This window comes from Nicotiana attenuata, chromosome 5 (genome assembly GCF_001879085.1).
Source record: "Nicotiana attenuata strain UT chromosome 5, NIATTr2, whole genome shotgun sequence".
NCBI lineage: Eukaryota > Viridiplantae > Streptophyta > Magnoliopsida > Solanales > Solanaceae > Nicotiana > Nicotiana attenuata.
Window position 1 is genome coordinate 15,753,610 of NC_031993.1, and position 17,366 is coordinate 15,770,975.

A 17,366-nucleotide genomic window follows, 5' to 3' on the forward strand; every position below is an offset into this window, starting at 1 on the left:
CAAGGATTGTGGTGGGATGATAGAATTCATTATCACTCTTAATCAGAGATATCGAGTTCGAATTATGAGAACAAAAAAAATCTTGATAGGTGACGCTTCCCTCTTTTGATGGACCGATAGCCAATTGAGTCTTCTCTACTCCTTTATTGTAACACCAAAGCTAGCCCTCTGCATGTTTGGTTCACATCGGGTTCAATCCCCAATTCAATATGGATTCAAGAAGGGGAGCCTTGGCTAACTGATAAAGTTGCTGCCATCTGACTAGGAGGTCATGGATTCAAGCTGTGGAAACAGCCTCTTGCAGAAATACAGGATAAGACTGCGTACAATAAACCCTTGTGGCGCGGCCCTTCCCCAGACCTCACGCATTGCGAGAGCTTAGTGCATCGGGCTGCCCTTTTTTTAATCAATCCCACTGAAAATTCAAGAACTTTAAGACAAAAAAACTTGGTCTTAAGAGGAGAAGGAATCAAACTACAAACTTAAAACAACATTAATGATACATCACTTCCATATCGGCAGCCCGGTGCACGAAGCATCACCGGCAGCCCGGTGCACGAAGCATCACGCAAAGGTCTGGGGAAGGGTAACACCCATCAAAATGCTGATTTTTGTGTGTTCAATTCTCACTATCCCCTTCCCCTTGATTTTAAAATTTTAAAAAAATGTACAGCTTTAAAATTGTTGTTGCCCAAAAAAAATTTTGGTATAGCTATCAATTATTGTGGCAACTTAACTGCCATGTTTCTTTGTCTTCATTTGAGCAAACACATCAATATGAATCAAAACAATCATAATACATCCATATCAGCTTGTCTATTTATATTACATAACTGATAAGCTAGTGTGTAATAGTGTATCTTAGCTTGCAATGTATAGCCAGAATAGTAATGGCTCTACAGCACTATCACCACCTAAACCAAAACTATTTACAAAAAGGAAAAAAAATGTTTACCCTGACTTGACTTACAAAAAAGCTATCCACCCCAGCTGCTGTATAGCATACAAAAGAAGGCAGACAAAAAAAAGGCATCGCCTTGCTATAAGAAAAGACAGTCCGATGCACTAAGCTCCTGTTATGTACAGGTAGGGTTCGGGAAACGGCCGAATCACATTAGGTCCATTGTATATTTGTATACAGACATCAGCTTGCTATACTTAAAAGAACGCATGAGCAAAATGTGGATAATTAGATTAATGTTACCACAACATTGTAAATACCTTTCAATCTCTGCCAATTTCGCCATTTATACTCATGTGGCCTAAAGGCTTATGCATTTGATGCACTCTCTGTAGTGTGGTTTGTTCTCTGGCCATCGTGTAATCTTGAAGAAAGCCTCTGCCCTGATGACGAGCATTGGTTTGAATTGACATTCAGAGAGTCCGTCACATAGTGAGATCGGACAGCTGAACTAAACAAGGGTTGCATAAAGCACTTCTTCTCAACAGTCTCACGTAGGGAAATTCGACAAACTGGGCATGTGGATTGCTGCTGAAACCATATGTCAATACACGTGGCATGGAAATAGTGCCCACATAATGGCAAAATACGTAATGTATCTTCCTCCCGATATTCGGCAAGGCAAACTGTGCATCTATGTCAATGAAGTACACAAGGCAGTCAGAAGGTGATTGGTTGAATATTTCAAAAAGTACACTAGAGGAGACACTGATACCATGAATAACAAAACAACATAAACAAAAAATCTCCATTTCAGGACAAACTCATGAACGGTATCTCTTTAAATCCTATCACGTAATCGGATAAAGAGAATACATGTTACTTCCACATTTGTTCAGCTGTTGAATAATGATATACTACCAATTCATAATTACCTATACCTCAACTTCAAACGAGTTGGAATCGGCCATATGGATTCTCTATATCCATTATACTCTATTTCGGGATGCATGTTGGACATGTCACCCATGTATTGTGTCAGACATGGTATTCAACACAGACACACACACGCTGCATCTTTTTTACTTGCATACATACTTATAGATTACAAGACAAATGCAGCAAGTGATATATCTTCCTAATTCACACCAGAAAATACACTCTTCTCTCCTTTCAACTAGAGAAGACAGCTGCACCACATTCAGGAGAAACATGAAAATGGCCATAAAGAGGACTTTGTCTGGGATCTTGGCGTTGTATAAAAATTTTAAATTATGTAAATCATGTTACAGCTAACCTCAATAAACTCACATAGTAAGTCACTAAAAGCACCTTCATATCATAGAATTTCAACAACTCCTAATTCTCCTGAATCATGAAAGAAAAAGCATACTTGCTGGATTAAACAGATAATGGCTCTTAGGGCACTCTCAATTACCTTTTCCAAGGCACGGATTCAAAGATATCCTTTTGATTAGAAGAGTATTTTACTCACATAAAGAGACAAAAAGAGTAACCCGAGACGCTACAAAGGCTTTACAATGATTTATACCCCAAAAAGAAAAATATTTTAAAAACTTTATTTGTACCTGTAGCAGTACAAGTCTCCATCAAACTAGTGATCTCCTTGTCTAGCTCACTACAACATTCTAAACTGACCTACACAACACCAAATTTTTCAGTGACCAAATAATTTCAGCCTCCTCAAACGATATCAGTTATGGACAAAACTCAAAAGCCCACTAGAATATACAATACTTGATTCTTGCACATCTCAATTAGAGCATTCTATGGCCAAACAAACCAGAAAGTAACACATACCACCTCTAGTAATCTCCAAAGAAATCCTCTGTCTCTTCCCTTTCTTTGACATATTGTTGGACATACAAGAAGATACAAATTCTTAATGCTTTGCGTATAATAGTTGAAAAGTCACAGGTTGATGCGTTCCTACCAGTATGAGCTTCTACTGTACACAATGCATTACGCAACCACAATAGAGTTTTCATAGATAGGACACCGGAGAATCCATGCTATAATAATAGTCTCACTTTTTCATTTACTGCCTAATACATGAATTTTTAATCCAACATTATCTTCCAAATCAAAAAAAGTATCTGATTCAACAACTATTCTTACAACAACATAGCCAGTGCAATCCCACAAGTGGGGTCTGGGGAGGGTAGTGTATACACAAATCTTATCCCTACCTTGTGAAGATAGAGACGTTGTTTCCGAAGACCCTCGGCTCAAGGAAAACGTAAAAAGGGGCATAAATCAACAAGCAGTAACATATGAACAAGATAAAGCTAATTGAAGCGAAAGAAATAATAGGTAATAATAGAACTCTAAGAATACGAGAGTACAAGACTAATGCTACTACCTACTGGTACGACATAGTAATATGCTCGACTACTCACTAACCTCCTACCCTAATTCTCGACTTCCACACTCTCCCATCAAGGGTCATGTCCTCAGTAAGCTGAAGTTGCGCCATATCCTACCTAATTACCTCTCCCAAATACTTTTTAGGCCTACCTCTACCTCTCTTCGTACCCATCAAGGCCAACCTCTCCCACCTCCTCACCGGGGCATCTGCTCCCCTCCTCTTCACATGTTTGAACCATCTCAGCATCACTTCCCTCATCTTGTCCTCCACTGGAGCCACTCCCACTGTGTACGAAATAACTTCATTCTTAATCTTTTCTCTCCTAGTATACCCATACATCCCTCTCAGTATACTCATCTCTGCTATTTTATCTTCTGTACATGGGAGTTCTTGACTGGCGAACACTCTGCCCATACAACATAGTCGGTCTAACCACCACTCTGTAGAACTTACCTTTAAGTCTAGGCGGTACCCTCTTATCACACAAAACACTGGATGCGAGCCTTCGTTTCATCCACCTCGCTCCAATACGATGTGTGACATCCTCGTCGATCTCCCCATTACCCTGGAATTACTGATCCAAGGTACTTGAAGCTCCCTCTCTTATCATTAAACTTAGATAAATAAACACCAATCAATGCAAATGATTCAATCATGCATATTTGGCATCAGATTTCTTTTACTTTACAGTTTGTAGGTACTAGTGAACACAAATGACCAGGCAAAAGGTCAGCTGATCCTCGCGTCTTTCCAATTTCGTAAATAGTTGATTATTTCATCTATTAAAAGTGAAGATTGTTTAAAATTGACGATTGCACCATAAAAGTTGAATTACAAATACATTCTCATTAAGTAGATTCAAGTTGAACAAGCTCTCCACGAGAAAGTATGAAGTCCATCTTAAGTTGCGTCAAAAAGGAAATAATTCCTCTTTAGGATTCCCATCTTCTGCACAGCATTGCTCATATAAGATTTAAAGTTGTTCATTCTTTTAACTTAAAATCAAAGTCTTTTCACATAATAACATAACATCAGGTTGCAGACAAAATCTAAGTAGCATACCCCTAATTGTGGTCTGAGCTCAACTTTCAACTGAAAGAAATATATTCTATAAGAAGCCAGGGAGGATGGAAACTAGTAGGTTGCAGTGTTTGCCTTTAGAGATGTATTTTCTTTTCTTTGCTCGGACAAGGCTTGAAGAAAGACTAAAGAACTTTTGTCTATCTGGTAGCCGCAGTATTTTGTTGACAAACCAAGACCTAGGTTTTTAAGTTGTTAATTTGTTGATCTTGTCACTGATATTGTGTAATCCAATCCATTTTGCTAGCATGGTCTGCATTTGAAATAAGTGCCAGCTATTACTCCCTTGCCTCTTGAATAAAATTACAGCTTGATACGCGGAAAATCTGAAGTTTTATACTCCAGAGAAAATTTGTTCATGTAATACAGGAGGATGCCATAGGTTCAAGAAGTATAACATAATGCTAGACGATCCTCCGCTGTAAGCTACTTTTTTGCTGTGTTCATTTAGCACCTTCCTTTCATAATAAACTGAACTGTCTAATCTTTCGGTGCTTCTGATCTAAGTTGTTCCGACACGGCAGTTTAGGTGCCGCACCTGTGTCGACACGACACTTGTATGGGTGTGGGTATGGGATCCGAACAGGATTTGGTCAGACAATTTTGGGTACTTTGACCACGACGGACAGAAAAATTTGAGACGAGATACAATTTGATTCCCGAAATTAGATGCAAAACTAGGGTAAATTTGAAGAAAATAGCATACATTATCTAGGAAATCAATCCTTTACTTACTACAACTTGTGAACAAAAAAGAAATCTACACTTTACAAGCTATACGTAAGTATTCCACAAAATTTCTCATAATATATATATATATATATATATATATATATATAGAATTATTTTTAGTCGGATCCCCGCACCCGTATCCATATCCCAAATCTTAGAATTTATATTTCGAAGGATCTGACCTCTAGATCCGCACCCGTATCCGAGCAACTTAGCTTCTGATTACACTTCCTTTACATAAATTTAGTTTGCATTGTTTTGAGGTTCTCAACACAGAATTGAACAAGCTCGGAAAGTAGGAATTCTGGGAAGCAGATTTGATCCGACTTAAAAAGCTAACAACGGACGCCTTTTGCAAGAAAGAAATCTACGAAAAGACTTTCTCCATAAGATTTGAATTAGCAGGATTTTCAGGTCAAAATGATGGTTGTTTTAACGAGATAATTAACTAAAGAATCTTCAAACAAAAACATAGAGGAAAGAAGAGATTCAGATGGCTCTGCAACAGGTAAATGAATGGACAGCTTCTGTTGCTGAAAATATAGGTTTTAGTGAGCTAAAATGGCACCATCCAAAGCTAAAGGGTCTAGTATAAATGATAAAAGAACAGCCAATCCTAGTGTTAGCTGGGGTATCCCCGTCCCAGTCCTTCAATCAAAAAGTGGAAGATGCATCTGAAAATGAGTAGGTCAGTGTGTGCTTTGATTGCTCCAATATCATATACATAGCAAAGGCCAAGTTCAAGGAAAGGATTTTCTTAAGCATAATCCCAATATGTGCAATCTCTCGTCTCTGCAATGGCGTATCTAACAAGGGAAACACAAGCGAAAAGATGTTGATTCCATCTCCAAATTATAATCCATATCCCCCCCCCCCCCACCCCACACACACACAAAATTATCAGCTAGGAGTAGCAGGTCAGCGTGTCATATCTGATTTGACTTTTTCTTCCTAAAGAAGCCAATAACGCTGTAATAAATCATTTTTTCCTCTTCTGAGCAATGATGATGAGGGGTATCAGAAGGGAACAGGAGGGGAACACATGCATATCCTTGATAAGGTATCAAACCCACACTTATTGTGTAGGAGACTAGGAGTGTAGGCAGCCCCGGACGTGCTGCTGCACTGAATCTTTGGTGGCCTCTCCGGAAAAACTTATTGAGGCTGCTTTAAGCTTGTCCAAAACTATCTGTTCAAACCATACACCAAACTAACTATCTGTTCAAACCATACACCAAACTAAGACAATTTACAAATGGATGTCAACAGTCTCGTGTTAGCACAAGCAGCCAGTTCTTTCTTCATTTCTAACTCGTTCAATCTAAACCATGGTTCAGAGAAAAAATGATAAAAAATTATCAAAATCTCAATGAAGGTGATTATGACATAATAAAGGCAAGTGTCAAAGTGTTCACCATGTCCCTGTCCCACTCATCAGTCATCCGCAATGTTGTTGGCTTAAAATCTTAAAAGTTTCGTATAACTGCCTTATTAAGATTTAACTCGCATGGACTTCACGAGTTGTCAATGACAACGTAATCTAAAAACATATCTATCATACGACTATAAGGGACCAATTTTATATATCCTGCCTTCATCAAACATAAACTTGTTTTCCGGAATCTACAATTAAAATAGTACACTTCATGAAGAAGTCAAAAGAACCAACTAGATACAACTGCCACTTATGTAAGCTCGTTCAATATATGAGTTGGGAAAAAAGATTCAACTCACTGAGTATCTTCTGCAAAGGTAAAAAATGCATCACTATACTTCTTTGTTGGAAAGTTGGCAACAGCAAGCGGCTCCAGGCCATGTAAACCACGTTCCACCTGCACCGATTAAACAGGAACAGGTGATTCACAAGAAAAAAATCATTCTGCTTCAGAGTAGAAAGACGATATTCTCGAGCTATTGGCTACACAGACCAAAGGAGTTCTAAGACAAGTTGAAGTTTAAAAGGTTTCAAATCAAAGAATATGACAAGCCATAAAGCATCCTAAAAGTCCAAAAACCTAACAAACTAAACATCACAGACCCAAGTGAGCTACATGATTATATACCACCGAGACTACTGTGAACCGATCAAAACTACAGTCATCATCAGATGTTACCCCAACTATAATTTAGTATCTCCCAACAAAAAGGTACCAAACATAAAACAACAAGGAAAACTAAGGACAACTCCCAGCTATAACTCTGAGTGAGCCTATCTGCTCCCAGAGGCTCCGCCATTCAGCTGAATCCTCTTCGCCGGAAAATTTTACTATGTATAGCTGAAAATATTTTTCGTGTATATATATATATATATATATATATATTGTTGAATCCCCTAAACAAAGGAGAACATTTTCTGAATCCTCTTAATAAAACTTCTGTCTTCACTACTGTCTGCTCCAACCTTGGTGAGCAGGTCACAACTGTTCTTGTGGGCTATATTCAGAGGCGGATGTACCCTCTGCACTACGGGTTCTATTGAACCCCCAATATTTCCAACACGAAGCATAGATATACATATGTAACTAATCACTAAAATTTCAACAAATATTAAATTTTGAACCCATAGTTTCAATAGTACAATAAGGTCAACCGCACCAACTTCATTATAAATAAATTATTAACAAGAAAAAGAACATAATACTACTAAAGTAGTACAGCTAAATCAGAAATGATGCAATTACAGTACTTACAATGCTAAGATCAGATCTAGAAGTATGTGCAGAATTAGAAGAGCGCCGTGTCAGGTATTGAATTCTTGCACAAATTAGCCTTGTGCACACAAATACTATGAATATGGTACTCACTGTAAACCCAATCACAGTCATCACCAAATTCACTGCTGAAGATGTCATCTTTTCCAACTTGATTTTATTGTCCAGTCAAAAGCCCAATAATCAAATATCCAAGAAAATAATCTCAAGTCTTGTTCTCTTACTACCATCCGAAATTAATCTTATTGTAACCCCAACAATCTTGAATAATTTACTTTAAACAGCACCCAAATTCTTTATTGTATAGATGATGCAATTTTTCTTCTCAATATTCCAACTTTCTCATATATTCTCACACACCTTATATACGCAACAAAGGAAGTTGACTCTACTTTTAGAAAATCCCCTGCTGGATTTTTTTTTTCTTTTTCAGGAAATTTAAATTCAAAATTGTGATTGATGTGTCATCGACCTGGTCTCCTATTTGTATGGGGCGGCTGTTGCATTATTATGGCGGGTTGTGACACTTAAATTTATACTCCTCCATTTCCTTTTTATTATCTGTCCCCACAAAATAATACATTCATATGTTTTCTTAGTGATAATCACAGCCACATAAATACATTATAATATGCTTAAAATCTTAAGTTTCAAATATTCTATAGTCGCCCAAAAAATATGGCTTATTTATTTTATAGTTATTAAACTTTTGTTCTTTCTTCTTCTCTTTCTTCTTCGTCTTCTTCCTTTCTCTCTTTTTACCTATTCTTGAGCCAAAAGTCTATTGGAAATATCCTCTCTATCTCGCCAGGTAGGGGTAAGGTGTGCGTACACACTAACCTCTCCAGACCACACTTGTGAAATTTTACTGAGTATGTTATTGTTGTTGTAGTTATTAAACTTTTGACTGAGTCAAATTATGACAAATTAAATGAAAGAGGAGTAATAATATAGCCTCTTAGCTCTTGGACTGTTTCGCCAATACAATTAAGTACTCCCTCCGTTTCAGTTTATGTGAACATATTTTCTTTTTGGTCCGTTCCAAAAAGAATGATTCCTTTATAAATTTGAAAATAATTTAGCTTAAACTTCTAATTATACCCTTAATGACAAGCTTTTATAACCACAAAAATACTCTGGGCCCTTTTTGACTTGTTTAGGACCACAAATTTCAAAAGTCTTCATTTTTTCTTAAACTCCGTGCCCAATCAAATAGCTTCACATAAATTGAAACGGATGGAGTAATACTTTTCCTCTCAATTTATCCGATATTGATTTGACTAGGTACGAAAAGTTAAAATAGAAAGAAAGTTTTGAGTTTGTAATCTCAAACAAGTTATATATATTTTGTATAATTATAAATTATTTCATTAAGGATAAAATAAAAAACTTAAAGTTAAATTACTTCTAATATAAAAAAAAATCTAATTTTATTTTTCAGTACAGACAAAAAAATAAAAGAGTATTAATAAATATAAAGAACGTCCAGGTATAAAAATAATTTTAAGGATTTCTATTTCGTGCTTACATACTTGTCCTTTCCTACGAGGTATAAAAGTAATACCAATGTAACTGCTTCATAAATTATTGATTTTGTTTCTATTCTTTTTCTTCTTCTTTTCTTTAAAAAAAAAAATTAAAAAAAAAAAAGAAGAAGAAGAAGAAGAAGAAGAGTGAGAGAGAACCAGAAACTTAGAGTGTGTTTGGTATAACGGAAAATGTTTTCTTGGAAAACAAGTGATCAAACTAAACATTGTCTTCATCATGAGAATGGACCAAAAAAAAATTATTTAACAATGTTGAACCGTCACTAATGATTTTGTTTGATCTCCTTGAACCTAGATCTTGGAACCTCCATTCTTCTAGGTAGAGTTACCGCCATAGTGACTTGTCCTCGGCCATAATCTCATTCCCTTTGATGACTTCTCAACCGCCTCTCTAGTTAGGACTTTTGTAAGTGTATCCGATACATTATCTTTTGACTTTACTAAGTCAATTGTGATAACTCCACTAGAGAGTAGTTATCTAACGGTATTATGTCTCTGTCGTATGTGACGAGATTTCCCATTATACATAACGCTCCCAGCCCTTCCTGTTGCCGCTTGACTGTCGCAATGTTGCATATAGGTGCCAAAGGTTTGGGCCAAAATCGAATATCTTTCAAGAAATTATGGAGCCTTCAGCTTCTTCACCGGCCTTATCTAAAGCTAAAAACTCAAACTCTATTGTAGAGCGGGCGACACATGTATGTTTGGAGGACTTCCAAGACACTGCTCCTCCACTAACGGTAAAAACATATCCACTTGTGAATTTTGATTTTGTTGATCCGGTGATCCAATTTGCATTACTGGATAATTATTGTAATGCAATGCATAGTCTTGGGTATATTCAATATATCCTAAAACTCGTTTCATTGCCAATCAATGAGCTTGATTAGTATTACTTGTGTATCGACTAAGCTTACTTATTGCACAAGCTATATCAGGTTGCGTACAATTCTTAATGTACATCAAACTTCCCAACACTCGAGCGTATTCCAATTGAGATTTGCTTTGACCTTTATTCTTTACAAGAGTATGGTTTAAATCAATTGGCGTTCGTGTAACTTTAAAGTCCAAATAATTAAACTTTTCAAGTACCATTTTAATATAATGAGATTGAGACAAAGCTAGACCTTGAGGAGTCTGAAGGATCTTAATACCCAAAATTAAATCGGCAACTCCTAAGTCTTTCATATCAAACTTACTAGTAAGCATGTGCTTAGTAGCATTTATGTTAGCAATGCCATTACTCATTATCAATATATCATCCGCATATACTCAAACAATGACTATTTGATTTGGAGTATTCTTAATGTAAACACATTTGTCACACTCATTGATCTTGAAACCATTTGACAACATTGTTTGGTCAACTTTTGCATGCCATTATTTTGGTGCTTGTTTTAGTCCGTAAAGTGACGTAACAAGTCGACACTTCTTCTTTTCTTTTTCGGGAACTACAAACCCTTCAGGTTATTCTATATATATATTTCTTCCTCCAAATCTCCATTTAAGAAGGTTGTCTTCACATCCATCTGATGGATTTGAAGGCCATATACGGCGGCTAACGCTATTAACACCCGGATAGATGTAATCTTTGTTACCGTCAAGTATGTGTCAAAATAATCAAGACCTTCTCGTTGTCTAAACCCTTTAGCAACTAATCTTGCCTTATATTTGTCAATAGTACCATCAGCTTTCATTTTCCTTTTGAAAATTCACTTAGAACCCAAAGGTTTATTTCCTGGAGGAAGATCAACCATTTCCCAAGTATGATTACTTAATATGGATTCTATCTCACTATTGACTTCCTCTTTCTAATATTGTGCTTCTAAGGAAGACATTGCTTCTTTGAACGTTTGAGGCTCATTTTTTAATGAGAATGCCAGAAAATCTGGTCCAAAGGAAGTAGTTGTCCTTTGACGTTTACTACGTCTTGGATTTTGCTCATCAAAAGTACTTTCATTTTCTTCTTCCCGAGGCCGCTTAGATTTTTCACTAGACGACTCACATTTTATTTTATACGGATAAATATCTTTAAAGAATTCAGCATTATCTGATTCAATTACCTTATTAATATGAATGTCAGGATTTTCTGATTTATGAACCAGAAAATGATAGGCCTTACTATTTGTTGCATATCCTATGAAACGGAATCAACGATTTTTGGTCCAATCTTTACCCTTTTGGGTTAGGGACTTGCACTTTAGCCAAACACGCCCACACCTTAAAATATTTTAAGTTCGGTTTCCTTCCTTTCCATTTTTCATATGGAATGGATTGCGTTTTGCTATGGGGAACTCAATTGAGTATTCGGTTAGCTGTAAGAATAGCTTCCCTCTACAAGTTCTGAGGTAAACCAGAACTTATTAACAAGGCATTCATCATCTCCTTTAACGTTCTATTCTTTCTTTCTGCAATTCTATTAGATTGCGGTGAGTAAGGGGTAGTTGTTTGGTGAATAATGTCATATTCCAAATATATATTTTCAAAAGGAGATTCATATTCGCCACCCCTATCACTTCTTATCATTTTGATCTTTTTGTTTAGTTGCGTTTCAACTTCATTTTTGTATTGCTTGAATGCATCAATTGCTTCATCTTTACTATTAAGTAAGTAAATATAGCCATATCTAGTACTGTCGTCAATAAAAGTTATGAAATACTTTTTTTCACCGCGAGATGGTATTGACTTCATGTTGTAAATATCTGTGTGAATTAAGTCTAAAGGATTTGAATTCCTTTCAACTGACTTATAAGGATGCTTAGCATACTTTGATTCCACATATATTTGACATTTTGAGTTATTGCATTCAAACTTAGGCTATACTTTCAAATTAATCATTTTTGGCAAAGTTTTGAAGTTGACGTGGCCTAAACGTTCATGCCATAAATTATTCGACTCAAGCAAGTAAGAAGAAGCTGAAATTTTGTTCATGTCAAAGGCCATTACATTGAGTTTGAAAAGGCCCTCAGTAAGGTAACCTTTTCCTACATACATTTCATTCTTACTAACTACAACCTTGTCAGAAACAAAAACACACTTAAAGCCGTTCTTGTCTAGAAGTGATGTCGATACTAAATTCTTCCGCATTTCAGGAACATGAAGGACATTATTTAGAGTCACAATCTTGCTAGAACTCATCTTCAAAGCTATCTTTCCCATTCCTTTAATTTTTGCAGTAGCGGAATTTGCCATAAAAACTGTCTCGCCGGGTCCAACGGGAGCATAAGAAGTAAACAATTTCTTGTTAGCACAAACATGACGAGTTGCCCCTGAATCAATCCACCATTCTCTAAGATTTCCGACTAGGTTGAATTCCGAAAGCATGTCACATAAGTCGTATATTTCATCATTCTTCTCAATCATGTTTGCTTGGCTTTTCTTCTTGTCCTTCTTTGGTGCACGGTATTCAGCAGCCTTGTATCCAACCTTTCCAGAGTTGTCGCAATTATCGTTGAACTTCTTTTTGCTTGGATAGTTCTTTGGTCCAAACGACTTCTTTCTCTTTTTGCTCGTCGAAGCTTCCTCAACAATATTTGCACCCATTATTGTTGAATTTTCACGAAACTTCTTTTCTGCAGCCTTGTTGTCCTCTTCAATCCTAAAGCTAACAATAAGGTCTTCCAACGTTATCTCCTTGCGCTTATATTTCAAGTAGTTTTTAAAGTCCTTCCACATTGGAGATAACTTTTCAATAAATGCCGCAACTTAAAACGCTTCATTTATGACCATACTTACAATCATAAATTTAGAATTAATAATCTAATCAATATCTTTAAAAGAAAATATTGATTCGATTTATACCTTTGGCAAGGAGGTCATGAACGATGACTTGCAGTTCTTGAACTTGAGTTATGACAGACTTACTATCAACACATTTTAAAGTCCAAGAACTTTAACTTCTTAAGTCCAGCATCTTCCGTCTTGTACTTCTTTTCAAGTGCGTTCCACAACTCTTTCGAAGTTTCCATGACACTGTAGACGTTGTACAAGCATCTTCCAAACAACTTAATATATAATTTTTGCACAAGAAGTCAGAATGTTTCCATGCCTCCGTGACGACAAATCGCTCATTAGCCGGAATCTCTTCTCCCAAGGCTGGAACGTCCTTTTTGATAAAGCGATGCAGACTGTGTGTGGTCAGGTAGAAGAATATTTTTTGCTGCCAGTGTTTGAAGTCCACGCTGAAGAAAAAATTCGGGCTTTTCTGCGGCGGGTGCCATCGCCGGTGCAGGCGTTATGCGACTTGAAGACGCCGTAGCCATTGAACCATTTTGTTGTTTCGTACTTGTTGTTATTTTTCTATAAAAAAAATTGACACAAACAGAATTAATATCACTGTGAAGTTTTTATATCTTCAAACCGAATACAAACAACCGAGTAAAAAATCACAAGGATTTTAATCTCGGATTGAGTAGAAAGTCACAAAGACTTTAATCTCAAACTGGAGTAGAAAATTCGAAGATTTTAATCTCCTAAACGGGAGTAGAAAATCACTATGATTTTAGTCTCCCAAACCAGAAAGTAAGATGAATACAGAAATAAATATTAAATTCCATAAGCTTGTTAGCTCACTGTATTCAAAATCAAAAAACTAGAAAACGTTAGTTTAAGAAAACAAAACAGAAAAATTCGGAGCCCACAAGTTTCTTGTGTGCCCTTAAGGAATTTAATCCCCTCACAGTTGCCCAAGGTTTCAGATTAGTTCCTCCCATGATAGAACGGAATAACTATTTTGTGATAGTGGCACTTCAAATTACAGAACTTCGGCGAACTCAAATGGCGGAGTAAATCACACAAAATGCATACGTTTTTGCTTTGAAAAATAATACAGAATGCAAAAGATAGAGGGGAGAGATTTTCAGATTTCGGTGCTAGAAAATGAGGCCAAGCTTCTCTATTTATAGCCAACGAATTTGAGTCCCAACAGGTGCAAAGTTGCTTATTCGTTGATAAGGTGTCTATTCCACAGAAATTATTTAAATTTTTGTTGAATGGAATATTTGGTCGTGAATTCGACCGTTGAAAATAATTTCGCAAATTCATATTTTTCGCGCAAAAAAAAAAATATTAGAAAAGAAAATATTAAATGATGGAAAAGGAAATTAAATTTGGTCAAAAAAATTATCAATCAATCATATCAATTGACCAAATCCGAAGTCGAAGCCAAAGCCGAGCCGAGCGAGCGATGACGACTACGACAGTGCGAGGCTTGCTCTCTTCTCAATTCTTTAAGAGCTATAAGCACAAGAATTTTCCTCTTCCTATCCAATGATGGACAAAGTTCCTTTGTAAAGTGAACTAATTCAAAATTTCATTTCCCTCCATTTCTTTTCCCATCATTTTTCATTCACACCTCTCTTGTTTTAATTAACAAAACCTAACATATATTTGGTGGGAAATAATGGAATCAAACTTCTATTGGAGCATCCTTAGAAACTAGTTACATGATCGTACTTGTTCATCAATCTTCAATTCTCGTCTAATTGATTTCTTCTTATGGCCAGGGGAAACTGAATTTCATACTTGAAAGTTATAATGTATGTACCTTGAACAACGTTTTAATTATTAGAATTTCCTTTGTTTCATCATCTCCCTATTTCCAACAAGTTGTCAACACGACATATCTTTATTACTTCCTTTCGTCCATTTTAAGTGATTTTTTTAGTTGTTTTCACATATATTTATAAATTTATCTTTTAGCATATTTATTAATAATAAAATTGACCATATTAATCTTAATTTGTTCATTAAAAATATAAAAAAATATTCTTAGGTTCTTTACTCCAAGAACAACTTTGAGAAAAAAAATTAATTCTTTCTTGATCTTTGAAAAAATTAAATATTATGAAGCACAAAAAAAGACCAAAAAATCACTTTAAATGGACAGGAGGAAGTATCTTAATAGTCGACTTTTAATATTGAATTAAAAACAGTATATAAATTTCGAGAATCAAGAAAGATTCGAACCTTACATTGTCAAGAGTCAACAACATTAGGTAAATGATCACTTTTAAAAAATAAACATATCTAAAAAAAATTCAATAAGAGAATATCGCAATGGATTTTTTTAATTATCATCTAACAGCTAGGAGTTTCGTTTTTATCGAAAAAATTTCTTCTCCCAAGGAAAGTAAGTGAAGTATGTGTAATTCATTTGTAAATGAATTACTAACAAAGATGAGCAATAAAATTTGCACCTTTTGCATTTTGCAGTAAACAACTTAACAACGAGGTGGCTTAATTAAAAAAAGGCAGGGGTTGATGCCAAACCCTTTGTCATCACAAGACGGCTTAATTTAACCACAAAAAAAAGTAACTACGTAGAATATTTGAGGGTGTTGGCTAAGCTTATAAGCTAGTCAAACTAGTTTATAAGCACTTTTCGGCTTATCTACGCATTTGGTAAAGTTAAAAGTGCTTATAAGCCAGGTGCTTATAAGTAAAAATTAAGCCAAAAGCCATAAGCTGGTCACCCCCAGCCTATGAATTTTTAGCTTATAAGCACTTTAAGTTTGACCAAAATTTTTACTATTTTATCCTTAAAATATTCCTTTTTAGACAACTCCTACATCGATACTCACTGCTTTATAAGTGTAAACAGTTCTAAGGTTATTTAAGTCATTTTAACAGAAAATGAACTTATCAGCACTTTTTTCAATTTCAGCACTTGTATCCAAACACGTAACTGCTTATTTATTAAATCAGTTTCAGCACATAAAAGTACTTTTCAACACCTAATGCTTATCAGCTACTTCAAATCAGCTAATCGGGCTCTTTATCGCTTTCAAGATGCAAAAGACTCAAACATTTGAAGGAAAAACAAATAAGAGTCCTATAATAATTTCTTTTAAAGCTCAAAGAATGGAACATAGCTATCATTATTATAAATGGAGAAGAAAAATCATAATCAAAATGTAGAAAAGTGAGCAAGTCGCAACTCGCAACTCGCTCTATTTCTTTTCCATGATTTTAATTTTTATGCTTTAAAGTAGCTACAAGTTTAATTAAGTGAGATGACTAGTGAAGAGCACAATGATGTTTGAAATGGACTTTCTTTTCCCATATAATAGAAATGTAATATCAGAAAGAAACACTATATTTCATTAATTCTATTATTAATTTTACCACTTAATATTGGATTACCTTTTCCATTTTCTTTAATTACTATCTATTGTATTCAACCTGATTTGAGATTTTTGGATTATATATCACAGCGGAAGCAATCACAGAATCATATTCACGTGTGAATTAAACAATTAGCACATACGGAGATTGTTCGAGTTACCTCTTGAAGCGTGAATAAAGCAAATCAATATCCATCTCCAGTTCCAGAGCTGCAAGACCTCAGTAAACTTCCACAGTCTTCTACCGTGTTACCCAAATAATATCCGGAAAGAGAGAACTTCAGGTGGGCGAAATTCAAGGAAGAAAAACGTGTGGTTTTTCAGTGTAAAAAACGGCCAGCTATATACCATGTATGTATAGCTACGTCTTTTAGGTTAAAACCCTTTTCCAAAAGGCTGAATACATACGGAGACACTTAAAGTTGGAACGATTTTTCATTTAGACACTTGAACTTAGGGGTGTTCCTTATGAGCACGTACATTACATGAACTTTGTTCCAAATAGGCACTTCTTGCTGAGTTGGCACATAGAGTGAGTTTCACCCAATATAGGCGCGTGAAAAGCCCAAAAAATAGATTTTTTCATTTTCTTTTTGTCTTTTTTATTTCCTCCTCCTACTCCTACTCCTTCGTCTTTTTTATTTCCTCCTCCTCCTCCTCCTCCTCCTCCTTCTTCTTCTTCTTCTTCTTCTTCTTCTTCTTCTTCTTCTTCTTCTTCTTCTTTATGTCCACCACCATTTCCATCATTGCCTCCTCCAATTTCACCATTTTTGTGCCTCCACCATTGATTCAGCTCAAAAGTTTGAATCAACCCTTCTTCTTCACACAAAAAAGCAGCCGCCAACCCCTTCTCCAAACAACCAGCCGCCGCCAAGCTCCCCC

General features: G+C 35.8%; 1 protein-coding gene across 1 annotated transcript; it reads right to left on the reverse strand.

Moving 5' to 3' along the window:
• LOC109225387 (E3 ubiquitin-protein ligase Os03g0188200-like) lies at positions 779 to 8,328 on the reverse strand. Its single transcript, XM_019390028.1, has 3 exons — positions 7,793 to 8,328; positions 6,837 to 6,934; positions 779 to 1,595 (listed from the first exon to the last, which is right to left on the reverse strand). The coding sequence occupies exons 1-3, from the start codon at positions 7,952 to 7,954 to the stop codon at positions 1,271 to 1,273; spliced, it is 585 nt and encodes a 194-aa protein (XP_019245573.1). The 5' UTR covers positions 7,955 to 8,328; the 3' UTR covers positions 779 to 1,270.

Excerpts from the sequence above, each read along its gene's own strand:
- LOC109225387 (XM_019390028.1), bottom strand. The coding sequence starts at position 7,954 with ATGACATCTTCAGCAGTGAATTTGGTGATGACTGTGATTGGGTTTACA. Across the intron at positions 6,935-7,792 it reads CTAGATCTGATCTTAGCATT|GTGGAACGTGGTTTACATGG; the intron begins GTAAGTACTGTA and ends TAATCGGTGCAG. Across the intron at positions 1,596-6,836 it reads ACCTTTGCAGAAGATACTCA|ATGCACAGTTTGCCTTGCCG; the intron begins GTGAGTTGAATC and ends TCATTGACATAG.